Below are 16,019 nucleotides of genomic sequence, written 5' to 3'. Positions count from 1 at the left end.
CAAGACAAACAGCCCTAAATGTGAGAACACAGCCCACCTCCTCTCCAGGAATGCCAGTCAGCAAACATGCTGTGGAGCCAGGCCTGGCTGCAGGCATTCATAGAATCATAGAATTGTTTTGATTGGAAAAGACCTTTATGATCATCAACTCCAACCATTAACCTAGTACTGTCAAGTCCACCTCTAAACCATGTACCCAAGAACCTCATCTACATGCCTTTCAAACCCCTCCAGGGATGGTGACTCCACCACTTCCCTGGGCAGCCTGTTTCAATGCCTGACAACCCTTTCCATGAATTATTTTTTTCCTAATATCCAATCTAAACCTCCCCTGGCACAATTTGAGGATGTTTCTTCTCGTCCTCTCCTGTTCCTCACAAGGATGCTGGAAACACCACCACTTTTAGGCCAGTCCTTCCGCACCAACAAAAGATCAACACGTGCAAGATCAAGCGTTGAGAGAATCTGATTTTTCCAGGGAAAAAAAAAAAAAAAGAAAGAAAGAAAAAAAGAAGTTTCCTTTTTCCTTTTTTGTTTTAGAATGCAGCATTGAAAGGATTTGTCGCTCTGGCACGCGGGCGATGCAGTCACAGGCTCAGTACTTACTGTTTAGCTAGTTCCATGGATATTTGCTCCAAAGAGCATCCTTTTGTCTCTGGTATAAACACAATAACAAAAGCCAGGGATGCTAGGCTCATTATTGTGTAAATGAAACACACCCAGGCCAAGCCAATGAGCTCTACAAAGGAAGAAAACATTTTTAAATTTCAAATTTCACAAAAATTTTTCCATTGCCATATTTTTACAGGATACAGCCCCAAATGCACGGGAGAAGTTAGAAAGAAGTTAGGCTGTTATTCTTGGCTCACTTATTTGTGCCTGGATATAATATGCAAAAAGAAGAGTGGTTTTGCTTTTTCTAGTAGTCCTTATGAAAGAAAGTGGAAGAACCCATATTGACCTGCTTAGCATAAACCTATTGATTTATTTTGTTTGCGGTCACTTTGGATGGTAACAGTGAGCAGCCATTATTCCTGATTTGTGCGAAGGCAACTTGGCTTACAAGTGCCTCGAATCTCCACCGTGTCTGGCTTTATTGCAAATTCTTTCATGGAGCAAAACCAAGCATATTTCACACTGTTGCTATTGTTTCTAGCTAATCCCCGCCGTCTCTCAGTTCCCAGCATTTCCACTGCAAGTCCTCAGTCCCGGTCCGGAAAGGAATCAAAGAGTGAACTCCTGATGGGGCCAGCCAGGAGCTAGTGGCTTTCTTAGCCTGCTGTCCAGGGACAGGTAGGTCCTCAGGCTGAGGAAGGCATTCTGCAGCCATTGGAGGGTAAAGCACATACAAACCCAAGGGGGTGCTGCAGCACTCTCTGCCTTTTTCACTGCTAAAACTAAGTCAGACAGGTGAAACATTTGTCAGTTGTGTTATGAGCTAAAAATTGTAGCTGAAGCTGTTAATTCACTTGGTGCCTTCTGTACCAGATACCCAAGTGCAGGTGCTCCTGGCCACCATGACCTCCACATGTATTCACTTGAAGACAGAATTTCCAATTCTTCATTTCTGCCGTAGACTAGAAATGCTGGTAGTTACACTTCCATAAGTCCAGATTAGACCCAACTAAGCCAATAGAGTTACTATGGCTCATTGAAACTGAGACCAGAATAACAGCTAGATGTGTGTTAACAAGCAAAGCTGCACAATAGGAGGGGGGCTTCAGGTGAAACAGCTGATGCTGAGGACCCGAGGTCTCGTTTTGGGGACATTTCCTTAGGAATAGCTCTCATTTGCTCCAGGGACTGAGCAGGTATTGGCAGCTGGAGTGTATTCACTGTTCATTTTCTGGTTTAGTTTGTTTGGGTTTTTTTGTTGTTTGGTTGGTTTTGTATTTGTTTTTTGTTTGCTTTGTTTTCTTTTGCTTTGTTTTGTTTAATTTTTCCAAAAGCTTGTGCAGTTCAGGACGGCCCTGTGATGCAAACCAAAGGTCAGGGAGTGGGGGAAACCAGGTGATTTGCTTCTGAAGAGGACCCTTGATCTAACTAAAGTGCTAATGTGGACACAATGAGTTTGAACTGGCATATTTTTCCTAATTTTAATCAAGATAGTAATCAGGGGGGTTTCTCTCTCTCTTTTGAACCCCATTTTAGTCATAGAACACACTCATTTTCAAATTTCTCTCAAAAAGCATGTAGCAGGATGAAAACCACCTCGACTTTTTGTGGGTTGATTGCCTGCCTCTAGTGGAGACTGATGTAAAGTTAAAGGAGATCTGGAATTTCTGTTCCCTTATATATTTTGATTTTCTACACATATTTTCCTCAGAATAAGACTGAAAACTAAAATTTGCAAGACTACTTATGAGATAAAATAGAAAAAATATTTGCCAATCAATTAATTTTAACACCATCATTTAACCTTCTCCCTTGCTTATCATCACATTCCAAGTTACCATACAGACCTTTCTGTAAGGAAAATTTCTCAAAGTCAGGACATTCCTGTGAAAGGAATTATTTCAATAGGATTGTCTTTAAAAATATTTGATCAGTAAAGCTGCAGTCTAATCGAGAGCAGAACTTCCATTGAATTCAGAAAATGCAGGACTAAATCCTAAATATTATGTATTTTTAATCTACTAAGGAAATGGTGTTTTAAGAATTGGGGTTCACAGCCTATACAGTCATTGTGCAAGGTGCTCTGATAAGGAGCATCATGAGGCTATTATTACTAGCACAAACTTAGAACGATGTGGTGGAAACGATGAAGTTACACTAACGGCATCGAAAAAAAGATCTGAAATTGGCTCCTGGGACACCATGGCAGCAGTTTATAAATGTTATTTGTATAGGAAAGATTTGTTTTGCCCACTAGGAAAATATCAGCTTGCAAAGACACAGAGAAATCTTACCAGTTACAGTCAAAAATGTCAAGGAGATGAGGAGATTTATACCCCAGTTCATGCTAGATGTCAAAGCCATGGCCCGTCCTCTGATCCCACCAGGGAAAATTTCACTCAGGACCAGCCAGGACACTGAAATAGAAGGAAAAAAAAAAAAAAAAAAGAGGTGTTGTTTTGAAAGGATGACTTTCCTTGCTGTAAATTGAGGTAGTCCATGAGTTCAGGTGAGGCTGCCTGAAAGAATAAGGTGGTTTTCAGGGTCAGGGTGAGCCCAAGCCCTTGAGGACCACCCATGCTCTCCAAGCAGCGCACTGCAGTCAGCATCGCCCCGGGGCATCATCCCTGCCTGGCGCCCTGCAACCGGGCCACAGGTGGCACCAGCACTGCTGGGCAGTGCCAGCACACACGGAACCAAGGAAACTCAGAAAACATTGGAGACCTTAGCTCTGACTGCACATCTGTGTAGGAAAGGGAGCCCCGACTAAATAACTCTCCAGTGACATAATGCTAATGGAAGTGGGGCAGCAAACCAAAATAATCTCCAGCCTTGGAGTGGCACTGTGTGTTTACGCCACCTTATAAATCAACCTGCCACACTGAAGCAAGTTTGCTATTCCAGCTGTCTGCTCCATATAAATGAGATTGCTGAGGTATAAATGAAGAGAGAAGGCCTGATTTTTGGCTCCTTCATATCACACCACGACACAGGTGATCTAAATGCTGGTGTTGCTGGCCCACAAAAACAAATCCAGTCATGAAGAGCTGCCTGTGCAACCACCTTGATAGCAAGGGAAGAAAAGAAAAAGATACTACATTTCTGCACCACTCCTGGTTATTTAAAAAAAAAAAAAGAAAAAAAAAATAAAAACCAGCACCCCCCTTTTGCTCATAAGTGAGACGCGTTAGCAAGAGGTTACTGCGTGGAGAGGTTGTGGGTTAGCAGACGACCACAACACAAGAGCAGAGAGATGTATGTGGATGAACTGTATCTTCAGACCCTAAGACATGGCCATTATAAATCGCTCCTGTGCAATGTTGTTTCTGCATAATGACAGATGGGAGATTCCTCAGGACACTGACACTGGACAATCTTCAAGTTGGTTTTTAAAAATAGACTCCTGTACATCTGGATGTGCATCTCGCTGGAATATCTCTTTGGATGCTTATAGGATTCCTGTGTGACAGTACTGGTAAAGGTAGAAAAGAAAAAAAGACATGAAGGAGACTATGAAGGACCAACTGAAAGGGGAAAAATAATCTCTGACCTTTGAGTCAACAGGGCAGATTAAAGCAAACTCTGTATTTCTTTGTACCACAGATTTGAACCCAATAATGTTTTCTGGAGCTTGCCAAGATTTCATTTCTTTATTAATTTATTTATTAAGGAAAAATATAAAAAGCTTCACTCCCACAGTGGGAGTGACCTGTCAAAGTGTTGGTTTTATTCTGGAGAGTTGAGACCACACTGCACAATGGCCTCACACTGTTACACACGGCCAAGCGGCGCACAGCTGTAACACAGCCACCATGTCTGACAGCAGCCCTAGAAAGGCTTTTCTTTCTTTTTCTGACTTGGATCACAGTAACGTTTAATACACTTGATGCTGACGAGGCAAACGTTGCTCTAATGAAATGCCCTGAGCATTTTCTGGGGGGTCTCTACACATGGCAGGTGGCAGAGGGGCAAAGAATAAGAGAACTGGCTTCTCGAGCAGGTGTTTTTCCCTGCCAGGTCAGCTAGCCCTGCACCACAGCAAAACCAGGCCCTGGCAATGCATGGGGATCTCCTTATTGTAGTTTGTCTGCCTTCACCACCAGGACTGCCAAAATGCAAAGCAGCAAGTCCATATGAGCTTCAGCAGTGTGACGGGCACCAGGGGACGGTTTGTGCCACACCTGAAGTGTGTGGCAGTGCGGCTGCTCCGATACCGTGCATTTTTCCAAGGACAGACTGGCCCTGTCAGGCTAACTACGAGTTGTCTGGGGATTTGAAATGTATTATTTGCCTGCTAAGAAACCAAAAGATTTGAGCATCTGCATCAGCTGCAGTAGTGCCTAGCTACTCTTATTTCAATTAGTCGTTTAGTTCAAACAGATCCCACCGACACACCAGATCTGTTCTTCATGTCTGCTAATGGTAGCTACTTCCTCTGGCATGGCTCTGACCTCTGCTTGGCTGGTGAGGAGTGGAGAGGCTTATTCCCCATGGAGAACAAGCAGTTGTAGAAATCTGAGACTTATTACATTTTATTTATTCCTTTCCCCAAGCTGAGGCAGCGATAACGATCGATTCTTTGCTTTTAGCACCTCTCTGGGATTGCTTTTACTATTTGTACCTTTGCCAAAAAGCAGCAGCTGCTGTAGGTATGGCAGGGATATGGCTTTCTCTTGGGGAGCCAGTAACTAGGTTCAGGCTCCCATTCATAATGACTGCTGCTACGTTATGTGCTGTGTGCATGCAGAGCTGCAGAAATTTAACCTGCATGCTGCCAAAGTCACTGCGAAGTCAACTATGTGCTCTGCCTAAGCAACAACATTTTACAGGGAAAATCAGCCCATCCTTGTAAAGAGGATCCAGATAACCCCACCATGTCTCCATCCGCTACACAATCTAACATTATTTCAAAAAGATGCTGTGTCAGTAACCACATTGCACACTCTCAATAGGTTTCAGCATCTGCTCCAGCCACCCTTGGCTGATATTTGTGGAACAGATGGGAAAAGAGCTGGTGCTTTCCAGGTCAGGTGGGGGTAAGAGATGAGGCTGTGGGCTCAGCATGAATCTCTGTCCTAGATTCACCAACTAGGGGATGTGTTCATGCAGTGGCTGCAGTTAATAACTCACCTTTGCTGACCTGCAGTGAGTTTTATGTTGACAGCAGTTAAGAAAAATTGTACACTTCAATGGTCTTTTATTACAGTATAATCTAGAGAAAAGAACATCCACTGCAAATGCAGAAGAAAATATTGCATTGGATCAGGAAGTTTAACCATTTCATTAAATATTCTCAGAATCTCGATGCCCTGACATTCCTTGCCTAAAGAGGAAGAGCAGAGGATTCAGGTACGCAAACAACCCCTTGACCAGGATGGTGACATTCACCTCTAAACAAAGCCACTGGCACTGTAAAGGCAGAAAGCAGAATGATAATGCAAGATTACAGCTGCTCCATTAAGGCTGAATAAGTTGCATAACAGTGCACAGTGCTGGGACTACATTTTAGATACCATAGAAGGTGGTTTCTTTTAGCACTTTAACTGATACTTAATGAGTGAAAAAAAGCAAATCTTGCTTAAGTGCTGAGCAGAAGTAGTTCAAGATGTAATTCACAAAGATGCTCTGTTATATTGGTTATAACATTTCAAATTCAATGTTCTTGTAGAAATGGAAGATCCAGTACCCTACCACATTTTGTTTCAAAAGGAGAAAAATTTTAGAATAACCCTGCTTTCTATAAAGAAATTAAAATGATCAGGGTAAATGCTTTAATGGTGTTATGGAAAATGTTTAAATGACCTGATTAGAGCCTTGAAACACAACCAAATAAGATAAAAAGAAATAGATCAACATAGTTAAACAACTGAATGAAAAAAGCTTTTAGAAATAGAAATATGCCTTCCGTAAAGGTGTATGCTGTGTCCAACTATGGAACTCGCTTCCACAGGATGCTTTGGGTATGAAAAACATTAGTGGGTTAAAATGTGGGTTGTTGAAACATTATTTCTCTGTATGTGTGGAAAAATCCATCAAGGACTGTTATTCACAATAGTGAAAACAAATCCCCAACAATTTTCTTGGAGTCCCTAAATTACTGATAGCCAGAAGGACGCACTGTGCATGCTGCATGTGCCTTTTCTTCTGTATTTTCCCTTGGCATCTGCTACTGGCTACTGTTGGAGGCAGGGTAACAGATTGATTGAGTGGCCCTTTTGTTTGAGCTAACATAGCCAACTTAATGAGCTTTACATCTGGGCGCTAAGCAAAGAGATGTCTCAAACCCTCACATTATTTCTTCCATACTTCCTAACTTTACAGCTATGCAGTAAAGAAAAAAATATTTTCAAAAAATTAACAGACATCAGAGGAGCAGAAACATCTGAGAGATACTGTGAGACTGAGGGTACTCAACATTCAAGTGAGGTGCATGAATGAAAAATGTCCTTGTTTTGACCTTATTCCTGCCAGGAGGCAGAAGCAAATTGGAAGCTGCTCAGCAGCTCTCATTAATGAAATATTGGATTCCCTTGGTATTCATTTGTTGCTTAGCACTTTTTCCTTTCCTATACATGTATTGTGTGAGATCAAGTTCTTTATGGTATGATTTAGAAAGCAGCCATCGCAATACTTGAAAGAATTCAAGTTTCTGAGGTATAGACTATGGAAAGAGATTAAGTAGACTTTACAGCTTAGGAGGGAAGTAGGCAGAAGTATGTAAGACTTTGAAAGGGAGGACTGGGTTGTTAGCAGCAAGAGGTCCGAGAGAAGATAAGTAAGGGATTATCCCACCGGCAATGCAGACCATCTAAGAACATGTAACAAATGATCAGTACTAGGGAAAGACGCAAGCAAGCCACTGCAAAGCTGCCATGAGAGGAAGGAAGTCAAAGGACACAGCTAATGACTGGCTTTGCCAAGACTAGATTTTTTTTCCAGGCTTATGAAACCTCACAGGTTTTTCATTTATCTGGTTTCTGACTCTGCTGGGTATTAACATAAATAGCTAGATGGCTAACTACTTCTCACAAAAGGCCAGCTTCAACACTAGTTTGCCTTGATTTCAAATGGCATGTTGCAGGCAATGGCACAAACCTTTGCAGTGTGCATGGTGATGAGGTGTGTACCTATGAGGGCAGATGGCACTGAGGCAGAGCTGGGATTTGGGGCTGGGGGGACTTGCTGCTGGAAGGCACCAGCACTGTCCTGGCACCCACACACCCACAAAAATATGGCCCCTGCAAAGGCTTTTGTAGTATCCCTGGTGAAGGAAGTTTAGAGGCGCTGTCAAAAGTGAGGGATGCTTAGATTGGAAAGAAGAAAGGGTGAGAGTGAGTTTGTCCCTTTCCAAAGCAGATAAAAGAGGTAGGATACAAGAAAAGTGGACTGAAACTCTGTCCATGGTTTTGTGCAAAAGGCCAAAGCAGAAAACCACGACTGGCATTAAAAATCAATGAATCTGCTTAATGAAAGCCATTTGTCTCTGGCTCTGGCCCATAATATGAGACTGAAGTGGCTGCTCAAAATGAATAACAGGCAAATATGGAGCAAACAAGTGGCTATATTGCTTTGGAGAGTGTGTAAACTGCCAACAGAGTACCAACCAGTCAAGTCAAACCCTGTGTGTGCCCATTAAAAGGAGAGGAATTCCTCTATTGCTGAGCGATAGGGGAGTCAGGAGAAGCCTCAGCTAATCGCATCTCTCTGGCTGCATCCTGATCTTTGCAGAAGAAGGCAATATATACTTTTCTATGACTTCCAAGGCACTTCTCTATGAGAAGCTTTATGACTACTGGTTGAAAGTTACCTGGTACCATTGGTGATCGAAAAAAAGCTGATGTGTTGTGGCAAACCTTAAATTATTTTTCTTTTCTTGTGGCACACTGTGTTTGTTTTTAATGGTTAATTCTTTAGGTTGACTCCTTGAAAAAACATATGTTAAGACAAGTGGGATTTAATTATTTTATCTCTGAGGCTGTATCTCTGAGGCTGTACATAAAAATTGTTGTCCAGTGTTTGTACTATTTGCCTCACTATGTAATAGGCTCAACACTCACATGTGCTTTTTTTAAGGAACTTTCCAGTGTACCATGGAAATCACCCTTCACTGGCACCTCCTCCAGTTTATGTTAGAACAACAGGAGCATTTTGGGGGAAGAGACTTTGAGACCAACACTTTAGCTCCTTCCCCTGTTTTCTGGGCCACTTGAGAAGTAAGGCACTGTGACGTACTTCACTTCTGATTTTCCCCAGCTATCTTTCCTCCCCTAAACTTCTCACCACCGTGAGCCTGCATTTTACACACTTTTTTTTTTACTGTTATAATTTTTATTTCCATGAACTAGAAAAAAAAATGTAATGCCTGGTATACATTTTCATGTTTCATGCAAGCTGCTAAATGTATTCTTAAACCTGTTTTCAGTGATCTTCAATTACCATCCATTTTCTGCTTCAAAGAGTAGTCACAAACCAGAAGATCTTTCTTATAGGCAGTGATTCCAATATGAAAGATTACTGGGCAAGAAATGATAGATGTATAAAGTTCTGGGAGTGTTAGAATTTTCTTAGTTAATGTGATTTGTGGCCCATCTTGTGCAACAACAGTACTCAGCTGCAAATACATCAGTTGGATGCATCATAGATTTACTGTAGGCAGGTATGTAATAGTCTGTACATATTTTCAGGTCCCCTAATAGAAGCTGATTTGAACTGATGTATGAGATGACAATTCTATTTGCAACTGGATTTCACAGCCACTGTCTCTCTCTCTCATCCTTTGCTATATACTGTCACATAAAGGCAGAACAACTTGGAGGGCAAACAGAAAGAAAAAGAGAGAGAGAGAAAAAAAACAAAAAAATGAGAAAAGAAAACAAGCTTTCAAGGGAGAATGTGCTTGTTATAATAAGCTTATTATAATGATACTGTCATCAAAAAAAAAAGGCCTTTTAATTAAAACCTGAAATGTATATTCCTGTTTGTAGTTGTTTATTTGTTCAGAATATTGAATCCAGGATAATCCTCTAAGGCATTTTCAGAGGAATGACTGTAGAAGCCAGAGGGTCTAATTCATGAAGAAGTTGTGCATGAATTAGTTCAGATTATCACATATTTCACTTTTTAAAACCCAGCTGGGTGGGGTAAACAAGCCTGTTTTTCCAGTATCTAAAGGCCAATGTTGGTCCTTAAAGGGGTGCACAACAGAAAATTCCTGTTGGGACACTGCAGTTTGGGGCAACTTAAGCCTTTGCAAAATAGAGGTTTGTGCATATGCTTCAGAAAATGCCCAGTGGAAAGGATATGCAACCTGTTACAACAGTGATGTGTTTGGTGAGAGGCCTGCAATGATCAAGCCCCTCACTGGCCACTGCTGCTCATGCTTTACTTCAGTTGCTGCTGAAGGGCGGCAGCAAGGAGGAAGGTCTGAAGGCTCTGGGCCACCCAGCACGTGTCTTTTAGTTCTCCTTTGTTCATAACAGTTTTCTGACTGAGGGTGGATTTTCAAAGGCATCAGTAGCTGGAGGTCCTCCTGTGCCCCCTTTCCCTGGCTTTCCTCCCAGAGCTCAATATGACATTGAAACTCAGATGCTGTGGGGAGGAACAGTCTCCTGACTCCATGCACAGACTTACCATCGGGCCATCCTCTCTGCACTTCTGGCTGCCAGTCTCCACCTTCCTCAGCAGTGACTGGACATTTTTACCTTTCTACCATTATTATTTTCTCACATGTTTTAGTTTGGTGACCTTTACAAGTGAAATAAAATACAATCTTTGCACTTGAAGTCCTACTGACAGTTCTAGTTTTTGCACAAAGCTAGCCCAAGATCAGATTCCCTCTAAAAAATTCCTCCCAACTCTCTCTCCCAAGGGAAATTGGATTTTATGAAGCTTGACATATGCCCCATCAACTTTTTTACACATTTCAGTGTCACAATGATCTTCTCTCCAGAACATGGTCAAGGAAAACAAATGTAAAATCTTTCATTGTCTTTGATATGATTATCAAAGGCCACTTCTACTGAACGATTAAATGCAACACTTGGCCTACAAAGTAAGAAGGGCAAATTTGGCTGATGATATGCAGCCTTGATTATCATATGAAAGCTTGTAGGAGATGGTATGCTAGACTCACTTGACAGTGCACCACTTTACAGAATATAATGTCCCTGTAGAACAAAAGAGGATTGTTATGCCCAATTTCTAGTTAGAATTGCAGCAAGATTCATTCTCTATAACTTCTTATAATGTGGGTCTGGAGGTAAAATGCTTTATTTTGGCCAGCCGCTACTAACTAATCTGAGTCAAACTTTAAAACTATGCCTAATTTTAGGCACAGGAGCCATTCCGCTTAAGCAGCACCTTTGCATCATTATGTTTATTAACATATAACTATTACTAGAGAGATATTTATATAATCCAGAGCACCAAGATCAGAATATTGGCTCCAGTCACTGTTTAAGTGGACTGTAGTATGCCAAAACACAAGTAGTCCCCTGCCTTTTCTAGGTAGTTCTCAGAGGGCCAAATTTTGTGTTCAGTAGCAGCAGATTGAACCACTATCATTGCAGAGAGACGGGAGCATTGGCTGGGGTATGCTGCTGTGGCTCCCTGTTTTCACAGTACCAAGGTCCCTGTCTTTCAGGAGGCAAAGCCCATGGCCTGATCTGCCAAGACTTTCCCTCATTCATATACTTGAAAGTAAAATTATGAAGAGGAGCACAGAAGTCAGTGGAAATGATGTCCTACATTTCAGTTATGGACATCAGTACGCAGTTTAAGTTCAGCCTTGACATTGAAAAAGACTACTTTGCTTCTTGCAAAATGGAGTCCTAAAATATTTAAGAAGAACCTCCCAGTGACATTGCCATGTCTTATTACTGTGAAAGCAATTTTTTTCCTTATTGTGACCATTTTCACACCTAAAAAAGCCTTCCAAACTTGTAGGTTCTCTCAAGTTAGATAACATTAACCTATGTGGCTGGTATTTTTGAGAACACATCATGCAATTTGAAATTCTGTAAATCAGCATCCAGCTACCCAAAAAGATTCTAAATTGGTTTGCACTTCACTGCTACCAAACATTCTGTGAAAAGGCAAACCAGTTCCTGGGGTAGCCGACATGTTAAAAAGGGGTTTTAGATAAACCTTGTCTGGGGCGAGGCAATAGGAAAAGCAAGCAATTCACAATCCTTGTTTTATTTTTCATTTTGGTATGTCTTGTCTTTCTACTGCAGCTTGGTAGTGTACAGCTGATACAGTGTAAAATAAAGGCCTCATGAGGCACCATTTGAACAGAACAGGAATAATGAACTAGATAAATACTAGGAGTGTCATTTTCAAACCACATGGATGCATGCATTAAAAGATGATTCAGTACAAATGAACAGTGCTAGGAATCTTGTCATAAAATAAAGAATTCAAGATCACTTTTAAATTAAGAAAAATAGGACTTTTGTGTACTGATCCTCAGTGAAACATGCACATTTCCAAGGTTTATTATCCTGGTTCAGATCCAACAAAATATTTAAGCACTCGCTTATGTTTGAGCACTTGACTTAATCCCTACCACTATCTCTTTTTCCAGAGTAAACCACAATACAATATAAATTTGATGCTGTTCATTTCTGTGAAATTTAAGGTCAGGCCACAGCAGCGCTGCAAAATGTAGAAGCTCAAAAAACCACATTGCAAACAAATGTCATGCAAGGCAATGCTGAGCATGAATGCCTGTTAACAACAAATTTATGTGCATTATAAATTAATATAATAACCACATGTTTTGTAAAAGTCTGAAATATTGCTCTAACATCAAAGATATTGATGTGAATTCTAGACACTCATACCTTTTACCCATGTTTTCCAAGCTAGTGCAAAGCCATACAGCTCACAATATTTCAAAATGCAGGGACAAAAACCAGAAAAGGTCCTGCATATAACTGTGCTAATGAATCATGCTTTAACTCAGGTAGTTAGTTAACCAAAGAATCACAGCAGCAGAGTCAAGGGGACTAAATTTGTCTCCAGGGTAATTCACTGGGCTTTAGGGCAATGTTCCAGGTCTGGGTTTTGGCTTGCTTAATTGAATAAAATACATAAAGAAAGACCACAACAGACCACATAAGATTGCATAAGGAGAGTGATGGACTGAAAGAGGGATTTACTTTCTTCCTCACGCCCATGGATTTCACTTTTCTTGTGAGCCCTTGAGCTTTCTTCCATCCTCCTTAATCCTTCTTGCCTGATCTTTCTCCCATCTTCCCCACTGTCCCTGACATGGGTTTAAAACTGCATTTAAATGACCTCAACAGCTCACAATAAAAGGTGGACAAAACAAATGGGTTTTTTACTTGGGAACAGAATAATAAAGTAGTTGACTTGGAAAGGACCTACAATAATCGTCTAGTCCAACTGCATGACCACTTCAAGGCTGACCGGAAGTTAAAGCATGTTATGTGTGAAATGCTATCACACAGTCTAATTCAGCTTCCTGATCACTCTAAACTCCCTCAATAGGTGGTGAGGAAAGGAAAGGTGTGCCAAAGGAGATGTCAGAGACCAGGGGTCTGAAAGCCCATGTTAAGTGGGGAGAATATTTCCCTTTGTTGATCATCTGAGGAATCTGGCTCCCACATCAGTTAAATTTCCAAACATGTTGAAACATCTGTTCCATTTTAGGTATAAATTAGCTCAGTTTTAAAGCATCCATTGAGACTGATATAAATTTAACCCTGATATACTCAATATGGCAAATCTGCCCATGCTTAAACTAGAATCTCTAGTTTAAACTAGCATTTCTCATCCCAAACTAGTCCTTCATCAGTAAAAAAATATTCCCAAGGTTTTCCCCCACTAGGGGCTTGCCTTCACTGACTTTCCTGCAGAGGTTTTGTTCCTCACAGGGCTGTCGACCCACACAGAGAGCTCCCACAGCAGTGAGATGATGCATCACAGCAGGGCGTGCTGGAGAGCATGGCCATGGTCCCTTCTCAGGGAGACCCAGGCTGGGGAACACAAAGCCACAATCCCAGGTCCCTCATGTGGGAGGAATTCAATCAGTGTGAAGCTAGCCACTTGGTGGTTTGGGTTGGATAGCTTGCCACCCTTCCCTGCCCTAGGATCTTATGGATGCTCAGACCTGAGGCCCAAGCATCCAGGAAAGTGGAGACCTTGTGAGAAGAAAAAAATTCTTTAGCATCAGGTAACTGAGAAGAGAAACCATTTCCCTTCTGAGCCTCATCTTTGACACCAGGTTTCCCAATAAAGGTGACTGTGGTGACCACAAGTTGCTGGTCTGTTAACCCGTGTGGATAGAGACGGGGATTTGTCTGCCCATCTCTTGTGCCTGCCCCAACAGCTCGGAATCTGCCTGCCAGCTTCGACCAGAGATGCCTCTGCACTTGCCCACAGGAGGCAGGGAGATGTCAGGACTCCCCAAATGCAGGAGGAGCTTCAGCCCGAGGTGGCTGTGAGTCAGCGGCTGAGAGTCCACCAGGGAGACACCCTGGGGGGAACCGCTGACCCCAAAACTGCCCCTCATTTCATGGGCCCTGTGCCCTGCTGGCTCCGTCACTAATGTGGCAGTCCTACATAGCCTGCAAGGATTGCTCACCCTCCACTCATACCCGACCCTCACATATGCCTGCATTCACCTCAGGTCTGGATCTCACAGATCACAACTCCTCCATGTGTGCCCCAGGCACTGGCGAGGTGCTCTCACAGCTGGCTGGTTCCCCATTTGGTGGGTGATGCTCCCACTTCAGAAGTTAAAAGGCAACATTGGTGTGAATGGAATGATGAACATGCAATTTTTTTCCCAGTTTTCCAATCAGAAATATTCACTTGATGGCTGAGGCTAGCAGACGGCAACACAGAGCATACTATCCCAGCCCGAGAAGGCTTCCCACGGGTATTTAATTCCACTGTTTAACAGGTTTTAGTCAATACCACAGTATTTCCAGTCCTATGAGGACCTACTCATGGGAGCTGTGCTTTGATGAGACCATAACAACCATGTGGAAAAGCAGTGTTTGCAGTAAGTTCTAAATTCCTCCTCCATGAACCTGTTATACATTTATTGGTCAACCACAAAAATGTGAAAACCATAATTTAGATTTTGTATCTATCTGGATGGGTATATGTGGCATTCTTCTGTTGAGGCGTGAGATGCAGAAGACATTTCTCCAAACACTGATCTGCCACAGGTGCATCATGGCCATAGCTGTGTGTGTGCTGAGTGAACTCCAAGCACTTGGGGCCAGGGCATCCCTGCAGCTCTGAGAAATCCCCTGGAAGAGGAGCTTGTGATGACCTCCAAGAGATGAGCTGTGTTAATTTGACCCTCGGCTGTGGAGAGCCACAGAAGCTGGTGACTGCTCTGGGATAGACAGTAATAGAATAGTAATAGAATAGAATATGCAGTCATGGGTTGGCAGAGAAATAAATAAGTTTGGACTTTATGTATCTAATTGGTTTTGAGGATGATTCACAACATGAAACTGCCCTCAGCCCCACTTGTAGGTGCTTTTGTTAATTTTGATCCATACCTTCAGCATGAACTGCCATGATGTCAGTGGAGCTGATGTGATTTGCACCAGCAAATTATCCTAAAGTTCATTGGCCAACTGCCTAAACACCTTTGCAGTTGATCAGAAAGCTGTTTTAAGGACCAAGAGGACAAAGACCTCTTTTGTGCACAGCACCAATGCCATACATGCAGTCCAAATGCATGCACTCAACATCCCCCAATCAATAAAGGTGGTCCCTGCTCCACAACAAAAAATCCCTGTGATGGGCATTGATGTCCTTAAACTGCACTATGTGTGAAGAGGTACTGCCCACTTGCTTTTTATTTGCCAGAACAAATTCATTCTGGGAAAACAGATGCCCTGTTGGGTCCAGACTGAGTCTACACTACTTGCTTCTCAGCCTAGGACATGTTGGAGCCCCTCTGACTTTTGTTCAATAAAGAGAATTGCCCCCAGACCACACTGCATCCCTGTATTAATATGTGTGGTGCTACTGTCTCTCATTTACTTATCAGTGAGATCACGCAGTGAAACCTCCTCACTCAGGGGATATACAGGAAAATATGGAGGAAACTTTCTGTTTCAGAAAGGTTAGAGCTGCCCTACGGTTGTTAAGCAAAAGAACTCTCTTGCACTTGCTCCATCCAACCCCAAGAGTCCCACATTTGCAGCCTTATTGTGTCTGATACTCCAGGAGATTGGCTTTTCTGGTTCATGCATTGCAACATATTGTACCACACAACAGTGATGAGCGAAGGAGGTGACACCTCTTTATAAGAAAGGACAACACTTTTTTTGCACCTCAAGTGGTTTGAACAATGCATCTGGCAAATGAGATGCTCTGCAACTATTGTAGTTAACTCCGTGCCATTTAGTAAA

General features: G+C 42.2%; 1 protein-coding gene across 2 annotated transcripts in view; it reads right to left on the bottom strand.

Moving 5' to 3' along the window:
- Positions 1-16,019, bottom strand: part of SLC2A12 (solute carrier family 2 member 12) — a 29,877-nt gene that overhangs the window by 1,610 nt on the left and 12,248 nt on the right. The window contains exons 3-4 of one of the 2 annotated variants that reach the window (XM_082048883.1): positions 2,910-3,032; positions 607-739 (exon numbers count right to left, since the gene is read on the bottom strand). In XM_082048883.1, coding sequence (XP_081905009.1) covers positions 607-739; positions 2,910-3,032 — 256 coding nt within the window. The remainder of the gene's footprint in view (positions 1-606; positions 740-2,909; positions 3,033-16,019) is intronic. The other variant, XM_082048884.1, reaches the window with a different exon arrangement.

This window comes from Streptopelia decaocto (assembly GCF_964273445.1).
Source record: "Streptopelia decaocto genome assembly, chromosome: 3".
Lineage (NCBI taxonomy): Eukaryota > Metazoa > Chordata > Aves > Columbiformes > Columbidae > Streptopelia > Streptopelia decaocto.
This window is presented reverse-complemented; position numbering and strand designations above follow the sequence as displayed.